The following is a 17,937-nucleotide window of genomic DNA, read 5'->3' as shown; positions in this document are numbered from 1 at the left end:
TGCACCTGGAGAGCTAGCTGCACCTGGAGCTTGACATCTCTGCACAGGTGAAACCCCTTACTGAGGGCCTAGGTGCGTGGTGGAGGAGGGGGCACGTAAGCTTATAAGAACGGGTCATGAGGGGTGATATGTTGCAAGGGCTGATGGAGAGGATGTGACCGTGGCTTAACCCCGAGCTTGACCCAGGGCAAATAGAGGTTCCTCACCCCGTTCCCTGTCCTTGGAATGTGCGTTCCGCTTGCCTTCCCCATGCTAGAAGGTGCCCATGGACACAGCTCTGAGGGAGCGAGGTGCTATTGAGAGTACTGGATGGTATATGTGACCGAATCCAGTGATGGTCTCTACGTCAACATTTAACCTGCTGGCGAGTTCGTGTGGAGAGCTGAAGGACTTGCCGAGCCCAAGAAAAGCCAGGTTAGTTAAGTTTCTTTGCTTATAAACCCGCCGCCTACTACTCCGGAGAGGTCTGCCTCTTTCTCGATCTCTCCTCCCCCTTTCTGTCCTGGGGCCAGTCTACAAACCAATACCACCTCTCCGGGCACTGAAGCCTGAGTTATCAAGGGTAAGAAATGTGTCTTATTCCTCTTTGTTTCCCCTAAAAGCAATACAGGGGCTGGTGCAGTTGGAGTTCAGCACACTTGTTAAAACTGGTAAGGGGCACCTGGGTGGCTCAGTGGGTTAAGCCTCTGCCTTCAGCTCCAGTCATGATTTCAGGGTCCTGGGATCGAACCCTGCATCGGGCTCTCTGCTCAGTGGGAAGCCTGCTTCCTCCTCTCTCTCTGCCTGTCTCTCTGTCTACTTGTGATCTCTGTCAAATAAATAAAACCTTTAAAAAAAAAAAAGACTGGTGAGCCAAAATTTGAGATTCATCGGGGAAGTGTTCCCATAAAGGAGGGCCTTGGGCTGGAAAATGAACAGCGGGGATGTGGCCTGGTGGAGAGGAGGGATAGGGCTGCTTTCTGTATGTGGAAGGAGGAAGTAGTACATAGTGAGTGTTTGTGCGTGTGTAATGGGGGAGTGGGATAGCAATGCTTGTCCCCTTCCTACATTTGAGAAGGAGTATTTGGATCTGCTTTCTGAGCTGTGTTTTCCAGGCAAGCCTGCCTGAGTTCAAGGCCCAGGTCTAGCACTTATCAGCTGTGTCACCTAGCGAGGGTACCTCACTTCTGGGAGTCTACTTTCTTATCTGTATAAGAGAGGTAAACAACCACAGCACACACCTTTTCAAGATGGCTGGGAGGGTTATGTGAGATAAGACAGCCTCACACAGGTCTTGACAGAGGACAGATTCTTATTTTTGGCGCCCTTGTTTTGAAAACCCTCTGCCTATCTAGGCAGCCCTAAACACAGGGCTCAGGGACCTCAGAGATGGCCCATGCGGGAGGTGGGCTAGCCTCTGCCATTTGTGCTTCCATGAGATACTTCTGTGCTCTGAGTTCCCAGGATCAATACACTGCTAATTCAGTGTCACATGTTTACTGCCCCTGAGAGCATTCTGATACTGTTCTGTTTGGATCTGGGTTGGTAAGAGGGCAGATGGGATGGAGAAATATTTTGAAGTAGATACACACCAGGAGGGACATTCCCGAGGCTGCTTTCTTAAGTGCCTTCCAAGGAGTACTTAAGCTTGGCCTGCCCTGGGGACACCAGGTTGGCTGAACAAGGCGCCTTTCTGTGGCTCTGTCCCAGCTTGGCTGTGTGCATTGGGTTGGCCCCTGGAACTTTCCGTTCCTTCCCACCTGATAGGATTTAGCACCACTGATTCTATAGGTTCTGGCCGTTTGATCCTTGACACCGGGCAAATCACACCCACCTGCTAGCAGGAGTGGACTTCCAGGGGATTTTCAGGGAAAGGAGGTAGGCGTCTGAAACCCCAATCCTTTGCTCCCACCTCTATCTCCAGCTGTGCTTCCATCTGGCAAATCCTGGGGCAACACACACACACACACACACACACACACACACACAGCCCAGAGGAAATGCATGCAGCCAGCCCTACCTGGAACCCCAGCTGTCTTTCTTCAGATACAGAACCTTGGGACGGCAGTTCGGGGGAGGAGGGGGTCTACTTGTTGCTCATTCTCTGGGTCTCCAAGGGGCTCCTGGCCCTTCCATCCGAGGAGGGGTTCCTCGCTCACTCCCTGGAATGTTCCCCTCCCGCTCGGGCTGGCCAGCGGCAGACGCACTGTGGTTTTAGATGGCTCCTTACCTTCCCCATGTTGCCCATCTCCCCTGTGGAGACCCCAGGCTGAGTGTGACCTGGGAGCAGAATTCGGGCAAAGGAATGCTGCCTCCACCCCCACACCTGGGGCCTGGGAGTTTATCAAGTGCCTCCCTGCCATCCATGGGGAGGGGTGTCACGTCCTCCCTCCCAGGGCCAATTCTCCACCTTCCGCGAGCCCCCCTCCCCCCAGCTCTCTCCGAAAATGGCCAAAAAGAAACTTTCGCGGGGTCCCCGTCCCCCTTCCCACCTCCCGCCCTGCCCCCTCCCCCTCCCCCGCAGCCCGGGGAGGGGAGGGCGGGGGAGGGGAGGAGGCCGGCTCGCTCGGCGCCCTCTGGGTCTCGCCTTACTTCCGGGAGGCGGGGGTTGGCGGGGGTGGAGAGGCGAGGCCCGTGGAGCCCCCGCGTCCTGCCAGCCTCCGGGTCCGCGCCTCTCCCCGCGGTCGCGCGCTGCCTCCTCTCCGGGCGCTGGCCGCGGCCCGCCGGCATTTGGAATTCTGCCCGCGAGAGAGGGGGGCCTGGAGGCGGCGGCGAGGAGGGCCGGCGGCGGCGAGCAGCGGAATCCGGGGTCCGGAGCGGCGCCGGGAGGCGAGCGGAGCAGCGGCGGCGGCGGCTGGGGAGGCTCCGCGCGGCGCCCGCCCGCAGTGCATCAGCGTGGCCGCGCGACATGCCCGGGATGCTCCACGCGGGGCATTATGCACGGGTTAACAGGCTCCGGGCTGCCGAGCGACTTGTTTGAAGCATTTTCTCCCTCGCTCTCGCTTTTAATCTTGTCTCTAGTGGCGTGTGTAGGGGGGAGGACTTTATTTCCATTGGCTAAGCTCTCCCTTCCCACCCACATCTCTTCCACATCACCTTGGTGTCTCCCTAAATAAAACCAGCCCTCCTTATCGCCTGGAAAAAATCAGGAGCTAGAGTTTGAATGGGTTTATATAAACACTCACCCCTGGCGGCGTGCGGCTGGGCTCCCGGCATAAACTCAAGGCGCCCGGCCTGATGCGTGCCTTGCCGTGTTCTCTCCCTTGAACGTCAAGGTTTGAGCAGAACCCGAGGACTGGGAACTCTTCCCTGGAATTGGATCAACCTGAAGCCAGTTGCGGAACTGCACAGGGTCCCCATGGACCTCAAGGAGAGCCCCAGCGAGGGCAGCCTGCAGCCCTCCAGCATCCACATCTTCGCCAACACCTCCACCCTCCACGGCATCCGCCACATCTTCGTGTATGGGCCGATGACCATCCGGCGTGTGCTCTGGGCCGTGGCCTTCGTGGGCTCCCTGGGCCTGCTGCTGGTGGAGAGCTCCGAGAGGGTGTCTTACTACCTCTCCTACCAGCACGTCACCAAGGTGGATGAGGTGGTGGCCCAGAGCCTGGTCTTCCCAGCGGTGACCCTCTGCAACCTCAATGGCTTCCGGTTCTCCAGGCTGACCACCAACGACCTGTACCATGCTGGGGAGCTTCTGGCCCTGCTCGACGTCAACCTGCAGATCCCGGACCCGCACTTGGCTGACCCAGCGGTGCTGGAGGCCCTGCGGCAGAAGGCCAACTTCAAACACTACAAACCCAAGCAGTTCAGCATGCTGGAGTTCCTGCACCGTGTGGGCCATGACCTGAAGGATATGATGCTCTACTGTAAGTTCAAGGGGCAGGAGTGTGGCCACCAGGACTTCACCACGGTGAGTACTTGGCTTTCAGCTCACTTTTGCGCTTGGTTCTCTTGAGAAGTGCCATGCTGGGCTGGGCTAGGGCGGGTGGGTTGGGGGTGTTCTCCCTGTGCTTTGGAACAGGAGGGAGAGTGTGGAGCCGGAGTTGAAGGCCAAGAGGGTAGTTGGCCGGAGTTGTTGGGACTGGTCGGAGAAGTCTGCCTGCTGGGATGGGCACGGTTGCCTGATCAGATGTGGAAGGTGAGCAGGGGGCCTGCGGTGGGGGGATCGGTCCCCCAGATGTGCTGAGTTGGCTTCCCTCCCAACCAGAGGGAGGAGGCTGGAGCTGTCCGCTGTCCAGGGCACTTGGGATCTGAGCTGTGTGATTGGAACAGCTTGTCATTGACGAGGTGGCATTTTCTCTCTCTCTTTCTCTGCTCGGAAGTGGCATCAGGCACTGCATCCTGTGGGCTGGGCTGGAGCTGAAGCTGCCAGAGAAGGGGGTGTGGGGCCCCAGACAGCCTGGGTGGCTCCAGTGGCTTTGGGAGCTTGCTGGAGCAGCTGATGCTGCACAGGGGTGGAAGTCTCGGGGCTTCCTTTTCTTGTGTGAATTCCGAGCTCCGTGTGGGGAGAGGAGAGGCCGGGGGACCCCGGGTCTCCTGGTCTGCTGGCAGGTTGGAAGCAAAGAGATGTCCAGGGTGCTTGGGCCCGAGAGGAGCGTGTAAGTGGAGGCCCGTGGGTAGGAGAATGGTCAGTGTGGTGTCCGTGCGGCTGAAGCGGTTCAGGCTGGCTCGTCTGGGAGCTTGGGCTTGAAACTCAAAGGCTCGGTTTGCTGTCTGTGCAATCGCTTAACGGCGTGCTTGCGAGAGGAGTGGTGTGGGGAGGGGGCGAGCAGCTGTGGGATTGGAAAGCCTGGAGGAGGAGTGTGGAGCTGAGTAAAGATGAAAGGCGGAGGGGGATGTGGCTCACGTTCAGGATGGGGCTTCCTAGAGGGGCAGAGAACGGATGGGAGGAGAGCTGTGGCTGCTGGGGTCCTCTGCCCAATTAGTAGGCTGCCAGGCATAACTCGGGATAAGGGGTCAGACTGCAGCTGCATACCCCTCCTTGCTTCCAGTCAAGTCTGGGGCATCGGGGGCTGTGGGACCCTCCGGAAACCCAGGGTGGCTGCTTTTCCCAGAGCTGCCTTAGGGAGAACCCAGAGCTTTGGAGTCTCAGAGCCTGGAGCTAAATGGCCATGGGAGATTCTGGGTGGCAGGTGTAACAGTTGCAAAGGAACTGGACTCTGTCCTCGGCACTTGTGTGGGCCCTCTGCCTAATGGAGACCCACCCTACCTTGCCGAGAGTGCATCCACTCCCCACCCGCTCTCTGGCCCACTGCGCACCGGCCTCTTGCTCTGAGTTTCTGTTAATGCCACAAACAGGCTCTGCCTGCAGCCTCTGGGATTCCAGTTGGCTGTCTGGGATTCTGGAAAAGCCCAGAGTGCCAGGGAGGAAGGGGCATTTCCCCTTGCGTCCCATAGAGCTCTGTTTCCTGGGGGTGCTGTTTTTACCCTCCGTTTTTAAATACCGAGGGAGAACACAACAAAATCCGTGGTAACCTCTATACTAAAGAGGAAGAGGGTCTGAGCTGGGGGAAGGGACCAGCCATACTGGAAGTCCTTCTAAATGGAACAAGCAGGACCCTGAAACATGTCATGCACACATGATGTCTCAGGTGGCTTGAGAAGGGGACAATGACGCATTCCTGGAGGCTGAGACCATCCCTCTCTCCCACCCGTGCTTTCTAGTGCCGTGGTAACGCTCGGCTTCACCACTGTATCTTGCCGCTCGAACATGCTCTCAGCTGTTCCTCTGTCTGCCTGAACACACATGGAACACACAGAGGGAAACTGCAGTCAGTAGCAGACCCTGGGTCGAGTTCCCAAGCATCCCCATAACTGCGTGTCCAACTAGTGGTTTCATCTCCATTCATGATCGAGTTCCAGTTCCAAGGCAGGGTTCTTAGACCCCTGGCTGCTGTTCTGCGCTTAGCCCATCATTTGAATCACTGGAGTCCCAAGAGGCCAGAGATCAGGCCTTCCAGCCTCACCTGGGCCTTGACCTCTCCAGGCTGTCTCTCAAATAGCGAAGTTGCTTGTGGATATGGTTTATTATGTAGTGACCGGCGTGTCACTCTCGGCTGACCTCACCAAATCCAGGACGGATCTGGCTGCGTGTTCCCCCTTGGACTGACCCTCAATGTCTGACCTCCCCCAGCACTGAAAAGGGGGTGAGCCTCAGGGCTGGATCCCCGAGCTATTGGGGAAGTGTCAAAAAGGAAATCTGAAGGGGGCCCAGGTGGACGGCTGATCTTCCTCCCCTTTTGATCACAGTGGGACGCCATGCCGAGCCTCTATGAGAGGGGACATGGCACCAGGTTCATCCCAAGACCTTGCAGTGAGGGGTAATCCTTCCCATTCCCCCTTTGTACACCTGTCCCTTTTGGCCTGGAGTATAGTATGCTGATTCCGAGGCTCTCGCATCTGCAAGAGGGCGGAGGACCTCGCAGGTGGTTATGGGAAAAGTCTAGTTCAGGGGCGGTCTCGTTCATTCATTCTCTCTGCCGCTCAACCCTCTCCATTTGGCTTATTTGTTAGGCCCTGCCTGGGTTTGTCCTAGGCTGGGTGGCTTCTTGCTTAACGTGCTGTGGCTGACGTATTAAAGAAGTATGGGGGAGGGAAGGTCCCAGGTGGATCGCTTTTTCTGTTTTTCTTTTTCCATAGAGCATACCTAGCGCTATCTCCAGGGCTAGGGCTTTTGCATAAGCTTTCTTATTCCAAGTTTTTAGCTGGTGTGCAATGAAGTGCGTAATACCCTTTAATTAGTGAGTGAGCCATGGTTCTAGCAGAGGGAAAGGCTGTTTGTGGAGGTTAAAAGTCCCAGGAAGCCAGGTGTGGAGTGCTGACTGCCGTGTAAACACATGTGTCCCATGCTGATGCGGGTACACCCTTAGCCCTCACATGGGACCATCTGAATGCAGATAGGCACGTGTTTGTCCTTCCGGGGAAAGCATGGTTGGAGGTCTGGATGGGGTGTCTCCGGACGTGATGTTGGATGATCTAAGGTTACCATCAGGAGCCACTTCTTGGCTTGAATGGGTTTGAATCCTAGCTCCATCATTTTTTAGCTTATTCCCTAGGCTTCGACTTGGTCATGTAACATCTATTAATATGTGATTTTTTAACTCACAGGGTTATTGGGAGGAGGAACCATGGGAGACACTATAAGTGAATGTCTTTTTGTACTTTGTGACAGCTGTGCAGGTGGAAGGCTGGGTTGGGGGGCCTTCTCCTTGCTAGGAGGAGGGATATTATTGTCCACGGTTCCTGCCCTATTTGCAGCCCACCATAGGAGTCAGGTCATGAGTCCTGCTGTGAGGATGAACCAGGGGGCTGGAGGGGGCTGCTGCTTTCTCTGTTTGGAGCCCAGGGTTAAAGCCCAGCCTTGTGGAGGTGGGATTTCTTAGAGTGGAGGTCCCAGCTGGGTTCGATAGCTAACTATTGCTGACAGGTGGCAACTCCATTGTGTGTGACTAACACGTGACCGTGTCAAGTTGCTTCTCTGCTCCTCACACTGGGGTTCATCTGTCTCCAAGTTCAGGAACGCAAATGACCCTTCAGTTGGCACTTTTAACTCGATTTCCATAGTTGTGTGTGTTTGTGCTTTAAACTTGAGATTTCTGGGTCTCCTGGGGGGCTCAGTCGGTTGAGCATCTGCCTTCGGCTCAGGTCATGATCCCAGGGTCCTGGGATCGAGCCCCACGTTGGGCTCCCTGCTCAGCGGGGCGTCTGCTTCTCCCTCTGCCTCTCCCCCTGGCTTGTGCTCTCTCTCTCTCTCTCTCAAAGAAATAAAATCTTAAAAACAAAAACAAAAAAATTTGAGATTTCTTAGGAAAGGCATTTCTTTTCTACTGAAAGAGCGGTCTCTCCACAGTGAGGTCTTGTTAGAGGCACATCTGGAGCTTAGACACCTGTATCACATGGCCTCACAAAGATGTGGAGGTGAGGGTTTCCGAGGCTCACATGCTCGGAATTCTTGCCCAAGTCTGGCAGGTCCATGGCTAAGCTCTCCGTATTTATTACACAAGGAGCTGGTGCATGAAGACTGGGGGCTTTGGGGAGAGAGCTGCATTGGAATTCCCCCGGAACCCCCATTTGCACTGTGACCTTAGGCATGTTTCTTAGCCTCAGTTTCCCCATTTTAAGAATTGAAACGGTAATACCTGTCCCTCAGGTTGTACCCTGCCGGGGCGGCAGAATACGCCCAGAGCCCGGGTGTGGCGGAGGAGGCCTGGTGCATCCGGGGCGGCCCCGTGCTCTGCTTCGCGGCCCACGGGAGTGTTGACTGAGCCTGCGCTAGATGCTGGCTCTCTTGACTCCAGGCCAGTGTTCTTCCCACTCTTCCTTACTGTGACTAACCACTAACTCTACAGCACAGTGCTGTAGAGCTGTGCTCACGGGGTTCTTCGTTCTCTGCAATGCTTAGATTTCCACTTTTCCCCGGGCTTTGGTTCCCGTCAAGTTCTGCGGCCTAAACATCCTCTCCTTCTCCACCGCCCAGCCTCCCCCTGTTGCATCTCTGTGCTACTGACCTACCCCCGGGGGGCTTGTGCTGCTCCGGCCCCTGCGAGGAGCTCTGGGACCTCTGTACGAGGTGTACAGCTTTTGTTACAGTGGGTCCCGTCACTGCACGCACAGGCATCCCTCTGTCCACCCAAGCGTACCTGCTCTGCAGCGGTTCCAACGTCCCATCAGGGCCTTGCCATTTGAGAGCTCACCGCTCCTTTCCCATCCCCTCTAGACGGAGGGCTAGTTGACAGCAGGCATCTTGGCTTGTAGGATGTGTTCTCTGCACAGCGGGTGCCGAATATGGCCCTGCCTGTGGCCAGTTGTCGATTACAAGTTGCTTTCTGTTTCCTGAACTGACTCAGAATCCTCTGTTTGTGGGCTCTTTGAGCTTACTTTTGGCTTGCCCCCCAACCCCCACCTCCAGGCTTATTTCTTTAAATCCGACATGTCCTTTAAAATCCAGCTCTAATATCTCTGTAGCCTTTTCCAGGAAACCGTTGCCAAGCCCTCCCCTCCATGGCCGTAATCTGAATGAATTTCTTCCTCCTCTGTCTTTGGAAGAGCGTTTTGGCTCCATCCCCCGTCAGAGCACTCACCGTGCCTTTCCTAGCCTTAGACTCATAAAGTGTTTACGCTAGAAGAGCCCTCAGAGATGATTTGATTTAATACCTGAATTCTTTAACCACGGATAATTCTTATACGTTGCCTATTTCTGTTCCTCTTCCCTGTAAGACATGTTGTCTTTCCTGACCTTATATTCTCAGGACTTAGAAGTGCTTAGCACATGGTAAGCTCTCAGACTGTTTCTTCCAAGTGCGTCAAGTGGGCTTGAAGCTACTGGAAGGTAAGAGGACACTCTGGCTGATGTAAAGGGAGATAACAATTTTTCAACCTCCTTCTCCAGCATAGGTATCTGGGATCCCACCTGTACCGCGATGACGCGTCTCATTATTGTCATTATTTTAGTAATACGCTTTCAGATGACAGAAATAATCCAAGCTCATGGGTGAACACTTGGGCAGTGTGGGGAAAGAATAGAGAAGAAAGAAAAAAATTGCCTATGGTAGCATCCCAGATGCAATTATAGGTATTATTTGGGGCTTGGGAGTATCTCCATTGGGTCACACAATGTATGCATGTTTGTGTGTCCACGTGCCTGGGACCACACCTGTTGTGCATCAAGTGTCCTGTCTGGCATGCGGTACATGCCCAATCAGTGTCAGCTTGCTCTCTTCTTCGTGGGAGCCCGGGGTCGTGTTCAGGGCATTAGAGATTCCCTCCAAGGTCCACTTAGAGTCTAAGCAAAATCCAAAGCTAGGTCTGATCAGTACCTCTCTTGTGGGCTGTGTTTTGTCCTCTCTGCCAAAAGCACTGGGGATAATTTGTGAGAGCCGGTGGTAACCACCCCTCCATCCAAGGAGCCTTAATTCAGCCTCCTTGGATTTTAGGGTCATAACTGAGTACAGTACCCGTTACCCTCCTCCTCCAGCTGTGTGTTGACCAGAAGCCACCTCGGTCCCCCTGTTTGTTGTATGTTTGCAAGGATGAACCACAGATGTGTTCATGGACACCAAATGAGCTCTCCTGATCCTGCTTCTGGATGAGGCCCAACCTTAAGACTATGCAGAGCCATGAGGACCATGGGCTGTGAAGACCATGAGATTCTGTACAGACCATTCCTGTCTGCCTCAGTATACGGGTGTAGACCCCAGCTCTCTCCATCACCTGTGACATCTCTGGGCTCTAGGACAAGTGGTCTGCATTGCACTTTTAATCCTTAAGGGGCTTGGAAGTTTTGTAAGCATGTTGCCGTGTTGTCGGAAGGGCAGGCTCTGCCAGGCTGAGCGAGTGAGCGAGCATGTTTCTTGGTGCCACTTCTGGTTTGTAGGACATTAGTCGTGTCTCCCTGGAAGCACTGAATTATCTGACGTGTTGGATGGATAGGGTGGTGACTGGGAGCTGACTGTTACAATGACCCACATCATCCACACACAGAGAAAAGCTAATACTACTGCACAGGCCAGAGTCAGGGCCTTGTTGGACATAGGGTGAGTGTATATATATCTGTGCCTCTGTCCCGGGAGTCCTTAGCCTCCAGAACTGCTGATGGAAGAAGACCACCCGAAGGCTTATTGAATTGGTAACGGGACCCTTTCTCCTTCTGCGGTGGTTCCCTTTTCCTTCCTACAGAAAGTCCTTCCCTTAATGAAGAGAGGAGTTTTAGAAATTTTTCTCTAAAGTGAATCCTAGTTTGCTACTGATTTCTATAGTAAGGGCTGAAATGGGATCCCATTAAAAAAAAAAAAAATCCCCCCAAGGCCGAATACGGCAGCTTTTAGCCCTAAATTTGCAGTTCATATTTCAAAGTACCAAGGATCCCGTTCTCTCCATCAGACCAAAAATATATCACCTAGGTCAAGAGGTATCTGAAAGTATGCTGTGTGTTTTCTCTTTTTGGTCTGAGGGTTTCTGTTTGATGGAAATGGGTTGAAATAGCAAAACGGTCTGCTGAGCCATTTGACCCACAATCTATTATAACCTGGAACTAATGGCCTGCATCATCGCCGCTACAAGTGAAATTCCATATATCTCATGTCTCCCGTGCAGCGGACTTAAAACTAGTCCATACAGACAGGCCTTAGTGGTTACTGGCTAGCAGATGCCCCCAGAAATACATGTTCATTGTTTGATAAACAAGCTTCTATCCCAAGCTTCAGATTTATCAGAATAGTCTTTATTTGGGGACCGCAGTCCGCAAAGTGTCAACCTTTGGATGCTAAAGCATCTTTCTATCTCCCAGGTCTTATTTTCTCATGACTCAGGTATGCTCTGTATTGATTACCTCAGTGATCATGGAAATTTACACTCCAGAATGCAAGCCCAAGACACGGGAGAAATGTATTTGCCTGGATTTATTGACTTCTGTTGGTTGAGTCATACAACATGGGGCAAGGTAATTAGCCTCTAGGGACCTCAGTTTCCTCATCTGTAAAATGAGGGGGTTGAACTGCGTGATTCCAAAGGATTTTCCCACCTGTAGAACTCTACCGCAATAAAGTATAACCAACATTTACTTTTCTGATCCCACATCTGTTCCCTAAAACTACAACTTTTAACTTTATTTGGGGGAGGGAACTAATGTTCTTTTGTAACCAGATCTACTTACCCATTTGTTTGTTCTATTTAGAGAGATCTGTGCAGTGGGAGCAGAGACACTCTGATATGCCGAGTGGCTGTAGTGGGGTACAGGGAGGTGTAGCACCCTACTTTCAAGATCCTATCCATGAGCCATTCTGTGTATTGGACTGACTGGACGTTTCTATCACTAGCCTCGTACTTGTGAGCGGGATATGCGTATAAATTAGCGAGGACATCTTTGGAAGGTGTTGCCCAGACCCCCTCTGCTGCCGCTAGGGGTGTAGTTCCTTACCGCGCATATCCGTACCAATGGCACCGCCACTCCTGGAAATAGCTGGGAAGTTATTCACCTCCCACCGCCTGGGGCCAGCCAGTGGCCAGCAGCTCACTGACCCAGGAGTCCGAATTGCCAGCCATCTTGCCTCGAGATGGAACAGACCTCCGGAGCACTTTACACTCCAGAGTTTCCCATGGGATCAGGCCGAGCAGGAATTCTCCTGTGCTTTCAACATCTTAGCTTACCTTTTCTCCCTTCCCCGTATCCTACGAACCTCACTCCCTGAGGTCTTTCCCTCGATAAATCACCTGGATGAGAAACCCCATCTCAGGCCTTGTCAGGGAATACAGCCTGTATGGTGATGAGTTTTAGCTTCTCCATCTGTGTGGTAACCTGGAGAATCACCTAGGCATATGGATCTGTGTCTGGCTTAGAAAGAAGGAAATAGCTGTTTCCAAAGTCTCTGAAGCCCTGAACTTTCTAGATCTGTGTGCTTAACGGGGGCCTATAACAATTTCCAGGAGTGGTTTTTCTGGTCTCTTTCTTTCTTTCTTTCTTTTTTTTTTTTTTTAATCAAATGAGCATCTGAGCGTCTTTCTAATTAGGATTCACACCTCTGGGCGCAGCTGATTTGTTCCTCTTTGGAGCTTCTTGTCCAAGGAAAACCCTTCCGGAAGTTGCCCATAACCTCCGAGCTGAGCTATCCCTATTCTCCCAGCTGCTGCCTACCCCAAGCCTCTCACGTTCTAGCTCACACCGTCAGCAACATCTGAATTCTCCTCATTTCTGCTCTGAAAACTTCCCTTTCAGTGCCCCTCCCCCAGCCAGCCTTCACTGCCATTTCTTCCTGGATGTAGATCAGTGTCGCTTTGAACCACAAGGTAGAGACTTTCATGTCGTCCGTGGCTTGGGCCCATCTCTAAAGCAGGAGGTGGGGAGCGGTGTTTGGCTGACCAGGGGTGATGGTCTTCATAAGTCACCAAAACCATGAGTGATGAGTGTTGGAAAACATGGAGACTCGTTAGACTGCAAAGGAAAGTCGGTGAGCCAAGGCAGGGCTGTTGCCTTCTTCAAACCCTTGCAAGGCAGTCTCAGGGAGGAGGAGTGAAGCTTTCTCTCTGCAAAGCCGGAGGGCAGAGCTAGCCCCGGTGCGGGAGGCAGGGGAGGAAGTTCAGAGAGGTGGCTACTAGCTGATTGGAAGGAACTCTCCTGGGAGTTTTGAGGACCCCATGCCCCATCAACAGCTCCAGGCCAGGCCATGCAATTGCTTATTACCAGCGCTGTAGGGGTAGATCAATGTCAAGTGAAGAGTTGGATTTACTAGCCTCTAAAGTTATTTCCAATGCTGAACATTCTTGATTTATTTCCTTCCTGAACAGATAGATACTTGAAGTCAGAGGTGAGGGTCCTTGGCATTTGACATTGGAAAGAATTGATCATAGATGCAAGCCAGCTTGTCCGGCCTGCAGAACCACCCCATTTCCCAACCCCGGGTAGGGCTGGGGCCGAGTGTTCCAGAAGCCAGGATGAGAAGGGCACTGTGGGCCCATCCCTGCATACAAGAGAGCGGGTGTTCAGTTCAGGCAGGAAGTGTGTGGGTGCCTGTGGCCAGGCTTGGGGTGGCTGTTCGAAGACCTGTCCTCCCGAAGCGAGTACGCATGCCTGCCATGAAGTGCCCAGAGGAATTTGTCGTAAGTTCTGGGCTCTAGATCCAGTCCTAGAGAGCAAATCCTGGCCTGGTTCTGGGGACTGGGATGTATACGGATTAGAGGTGACTCTGGGGTAGGTGGGGGTAGAGATAGACTGAGCTACAGGGAAGGATGCTAATCTGGTCCAGAGAATGTCCTGTTCTGGAACACCAGGGGATAGTGGCAAGGGCTGGAAAGACGAAGGGGCTTTGGCACCTGAGATAATTACATAGGAGATGAACTTTGTGGTGTGATCATGGGATTTAGGGCCCCATTGGTGTATGTTCCAGGTTTGTGGGACCGTGATTTGTTGATTAATAAGAAACCTGTATTTGGTCTTCATTCCTGGCTCCTGGTTCAAGAGCTTTAAAAACCCTTGGAATTTCCTGAGGGATTGGAGTGAGAGGAGCATCTTTGGTTATTCCTAATAAGGGCCTTTCAGCCATACCCGATTTTCTGCTGATGAAGTGATTGCTTTACGATGAAGGCTGGTTGCCAGAGGAACCAACCATCTGACCAGAGAGAGGGCTGGGGATTGAGTCAGTCATTAACGACCAATGACTTAATCCAGGGTGCCTGTGTTATGAATCGCCACAGAAACCTCTACATGAAGGGACCCAGAGTGCTTCTGGGTTGGTGAACACGTGGAGGTAGGTAGGGGGTAGGCAGGGATGCTCCGTGCCCCTCCCCCATATCTTCAACACAACCTGAATTATCTTATAAATAAAACAGTACCAATAAATACACTTTTCCTGAGTTCTCTGTCCCTCTAACAAATTGTTGAATGTGAGAAGGGGGTTGTGGGAATCTCTGATGTACAGCTAGCTGGTCAGAAGCATGGGTGGCCTGGATTCCTCAGTGGCACCTGACGTGGGGGTGCATTCTTGTGGGACTGAGCCCGTAGCCTGTGGGGTCTGCACGTGTTCTGGGTAGTTAGCATCAGAATCACTCAGCATGAGGAGAACAGCCCACACATTTGGTATCAGAACTGAAGGGTTCTGGGAATCAAAAACAGCTCAGTAGAAACCTTGGGGAAAATTATTTATCCTCTCCAGGCCTCAGTTTCGCCATCTGTTAAATAATAATAACCCTGGCACTTGCCTCCTAGGATTGTTGGCAGCCATGGAAGGAAATGCTAGAAGTGAAACTTCTAGCAATGGGCCAGATGTAGAGGGACAACTGTTTTGTCGCTACTGTTATTTTTGTTAGGGCTAACATGAGCCAGTGATAAAACCCAGTGAGGGAGATTCCAAGAGCAGAAAGATTTTTGGGGAAGTCCATACTGCCATCAGCAAGTCTCAGGAGTATGGGGAATGAGGCTGCCGTGAAGCCCAGCACTCAGCTCCTGCTCCTGCTGGGGGGGACAAGCCACTGGAGACCCTAAGACTGTGTCCCAACTGGAATTCCTCCCGTTTGGTCATCCCTGTGTAGTTGACAAAACCTGTGAATTACTAACATTTTCAGAGCCCAGAATATATCCCAGGCGCTGTTCTGGGTTAAGCACCTCATTCGGTCTTCACAATTGCCTTGGGAATGATGGAATATGGGTAACCCTTTTTCCCATGGAAAAAATGGGGCTCAGGAAAGTTAAATGACAGGGCTAATGTCACTTAGCTAGGAATTAGTGGAACTGGGATTTGAACCAGGAACTCTGGTTCTAGGCTCCGGGATGCTTTTGTTACAAGATGCTTATTTGAGCCTCCGGATAACTCATAGTGGAAAAGGTAATGATGTATCTGTTTCCCACTTAAATACAAATGAGGCTCAGAGAGATCTGGTGACTGGCACAAGGTCACTCAGCAAGATGGTGGCCCTCCTGGGGATTACAGTCATGCCTTTTGATTTCCTGGGGCTGTCTTCTGTAAGGACCTCAAACTTATTTGTATAGGACTGAGCTGGGTGAAAGGCCTTTCGTCGGCAGGTCTTCAGCTCCAAAGAATTAGGGTTTAGGCCTAAGCTCCCTCAATTTACCTGTGTCCTCGCCTGGGTACCAGGAACCTGGCAGCTGCCAGACCTGCAGCCAAGCAGGAAGACTGCCCAGGCTTAGTTCAGCAGGCAAGGCAGAGGGGCCAAGCAAGCCCACAGCACCCTCTTCAGGAGAGTTGAGATGCTGGAGAAAGAGTCCCTTCTTGCCAGGGTGACACTTGGGATCTCTCCAAGTTGCCAAATGTGGAGCTCAGGGCTCTGTGCATTTGATTCTGCCCAGCCTGCCCTTTTTGCCTCTGCCTCCACATTTTATCTATTTACTTATTTAGTTTATTTATTTTTTATTTTTTTTTAAGATTTTATTTATTTGACAGGCAGAGAGACAGGCAGAGACGGAGGAGGAAGCAGGCTCCCTGCTGAGCAGAGAGCCCGAAGCGGGGCTCAATCCCGGGACCCTGAGATCATGACCTGAGCTGAAGGCAGAGGCTCCCACCCAGGTGCCTTACTTATTTATTTTTTAAAATTTTTTATTTGAGAGAGAGTGAGCTAAGGAGAGAGAGAATGAGTAGGGGGAGGAGGGGTAGAGAGAGAGGGAAAAGGAGACTCCCTGCTGAGCAGGGACCCTCCCCCCAGCCCCATGCGGGCCTCAGTCCCAGGACCCTGGGATCATGACCTGAGCCGAAGGCAGTCGCTTAACCGACTGAGCCACCCTGGTGCTCCTGCATCCACATTTTAAGTCAGACTCTGGGTGGCAGAAAGGATGACCTTGGGAGAAGCAGATGTGTTTAAGGAAGCAGGTGGCTAGAACTTGGTAGAGAGAATTCCCACTTCTTCCTCTGAACCGGTGACTTGCATCTGAAGGTCCAGTCCAGGTGCGCCCTGATGGGTGGCAGAAGAGTGCAGTGGTTAGGAGCTGGGCTCCAGAGTGAGACTGTCTCGATTCAAATTCTATAATCAGATGTTAGTTGGGCAAGTAAGTACTCAGTTTGGTTTGGGGAGAACTGAAGAATTTGTGATGTATGTCACCATAGACCTCAACCTCTCTGAGTTTCTGCTCCCCCCTTTCCTTCCTGCCATTTCCACCCACACGGCAAACTTTTGGCTTCTCCAGGACTCTAGTCTCCCGTTTCCTCCTTTCTGTGGTGTAAGCTGAGGCTTTCGGGTGGGAATCTCTAGAGCGCGGTCTTGTGTTTTCTCCTCCCCCATGGAGGTGGCAGTCGGGACCTCTCTCTAGAGCGGGAGTGGTTGCGATGGGACTCTCACATGTCCCCCAGGATGATGTAGGGATTTCAGGTTCCCGCCTTCTCCCTGGGGGTCCTGAGAGGGGCTTGTCCCTCTGTTCATGGAGCACGAGGAGGCAGTGATGAAAGAGCAGTGTCCCCATGAACTGGGAGTAACCGTGTCTTCTAAAGTTTGGGCCAAGGCTGCTTCTGCCTTCCTGGAATGATTTCTTAGCAGAACACCTTCTGTCCCCTGGGCCTGTTAGCTATTTCAGGGACATTTTAAGTGGCTATTAACAAATGTTGAATTATGGCTGCAGACCTCTGGGAGCTCAAGTGACATTCACATGAATCATAAGTGAGCTCTGTACAGTCGAGGCTGCCACAATGGGCTGGGATTAAACAAACAGGAGCCATTGTTCTCTCCAAAGCAATGAGGCAAGAACATGGCTCCTTGGAGCCTGGGATCGCAGGCAGCGTACCCCTTAGGAGCTGTCCAGGACACAAGGCTCATTGCTGCAGGGCGGACAGATGCTCTGTGATTTGCAGAGAGGCGTACTCGAGCCCAATATCTGGAGGTATTTACCGACCACGGGCATGTCCCAGGATAGGCCAGCCGGTCTCTGGGGCTATGAGCTGCCCAGAACATTGATTCGATAAATATCTTCTGAGTGCTTCCTATATTCTGGGCTAAGCTCTAGAGAAATGGAAATCAGTAAGGCCCAACCAGGAATTCAAGATGATAGGTCTAGTGGGGAGGCTGAGTGGTAAAGAGATTCCTTGAGCCTGAACAAGCAGAGTTTGCAGTGTCCAGAGGCAATACTGGGGAGGCTCCACAAATCTTCCAAAAACAGATGATATGTATAATTTTTTTTTTTTAATTTCAAACATGTTGCAAGACAAGTTCAAAGAACTCCTATGTGTCCTTTCCCCCATGTCCCACTGATGTCCTCTCTGGCTAGAGGACCTCACATAGGGGTCACTCAGCTGTCAAATCCCTCTGTTTTCAAAGCCCCCAGTTGTCCAATGCCCCAAACCTCCTTTTCTTGGGCACTGTTTCTTAGTTTCTCCCTGACTTTCATGACCTTGACATTTTTTTAGGATTCAAGGGCCACCATCTTGCAGAAGGATTTTCTGTTTGGGTTTCCCTCTTGATTAGCCCCAGATAACAGATTTTTGGCTGAATTTCTCAGAATTGATTCAGGATTCTTCTCACTTCCTC

At 52.3% G+C, this 17,937-nt stretch overlaps 1 protein-coding gene across 1 annotated transcript in view; it reads left to right on the top strand.

Moving 5' to 3' along the window:
- Window positions 1-3,337: 3,337 nt before the first annotated feature.
- The window catches only part of ASIC2 (acid sensing ion channel subunit 2), a gene marked incomplete at its 5' end in the record, with an annotated part of 981,828 nt that continues 967,228 nt past the window's right edge, over window positions 3,338-17,937 (top strand). Inside the window, one exon of the mRNA XM_080825772.1 lies at window positions 3,338-3,892. Within this exon, the coding sequence (XP_080681898.1) occupies window positions 3,338-3,892 (555 nt within the window). The remainder of the gene's footprint in view (window positions 3,893-17,937) is intronic.

The sequence above is a fragment of the Martes martes genome, assembly GCF_963455335.1.
Source record: "Martes martes genome assembly, chromosome: 16".
Classification (NCBI taxonomy): Eukaryota; Metazoa; Chordata; class Mammalia; order Carnivora; family Mustelidae; genus Martes; species Martes martes.
This window is presented reverse-complemented; position numbering and strand designations above follow the sequence as displayed.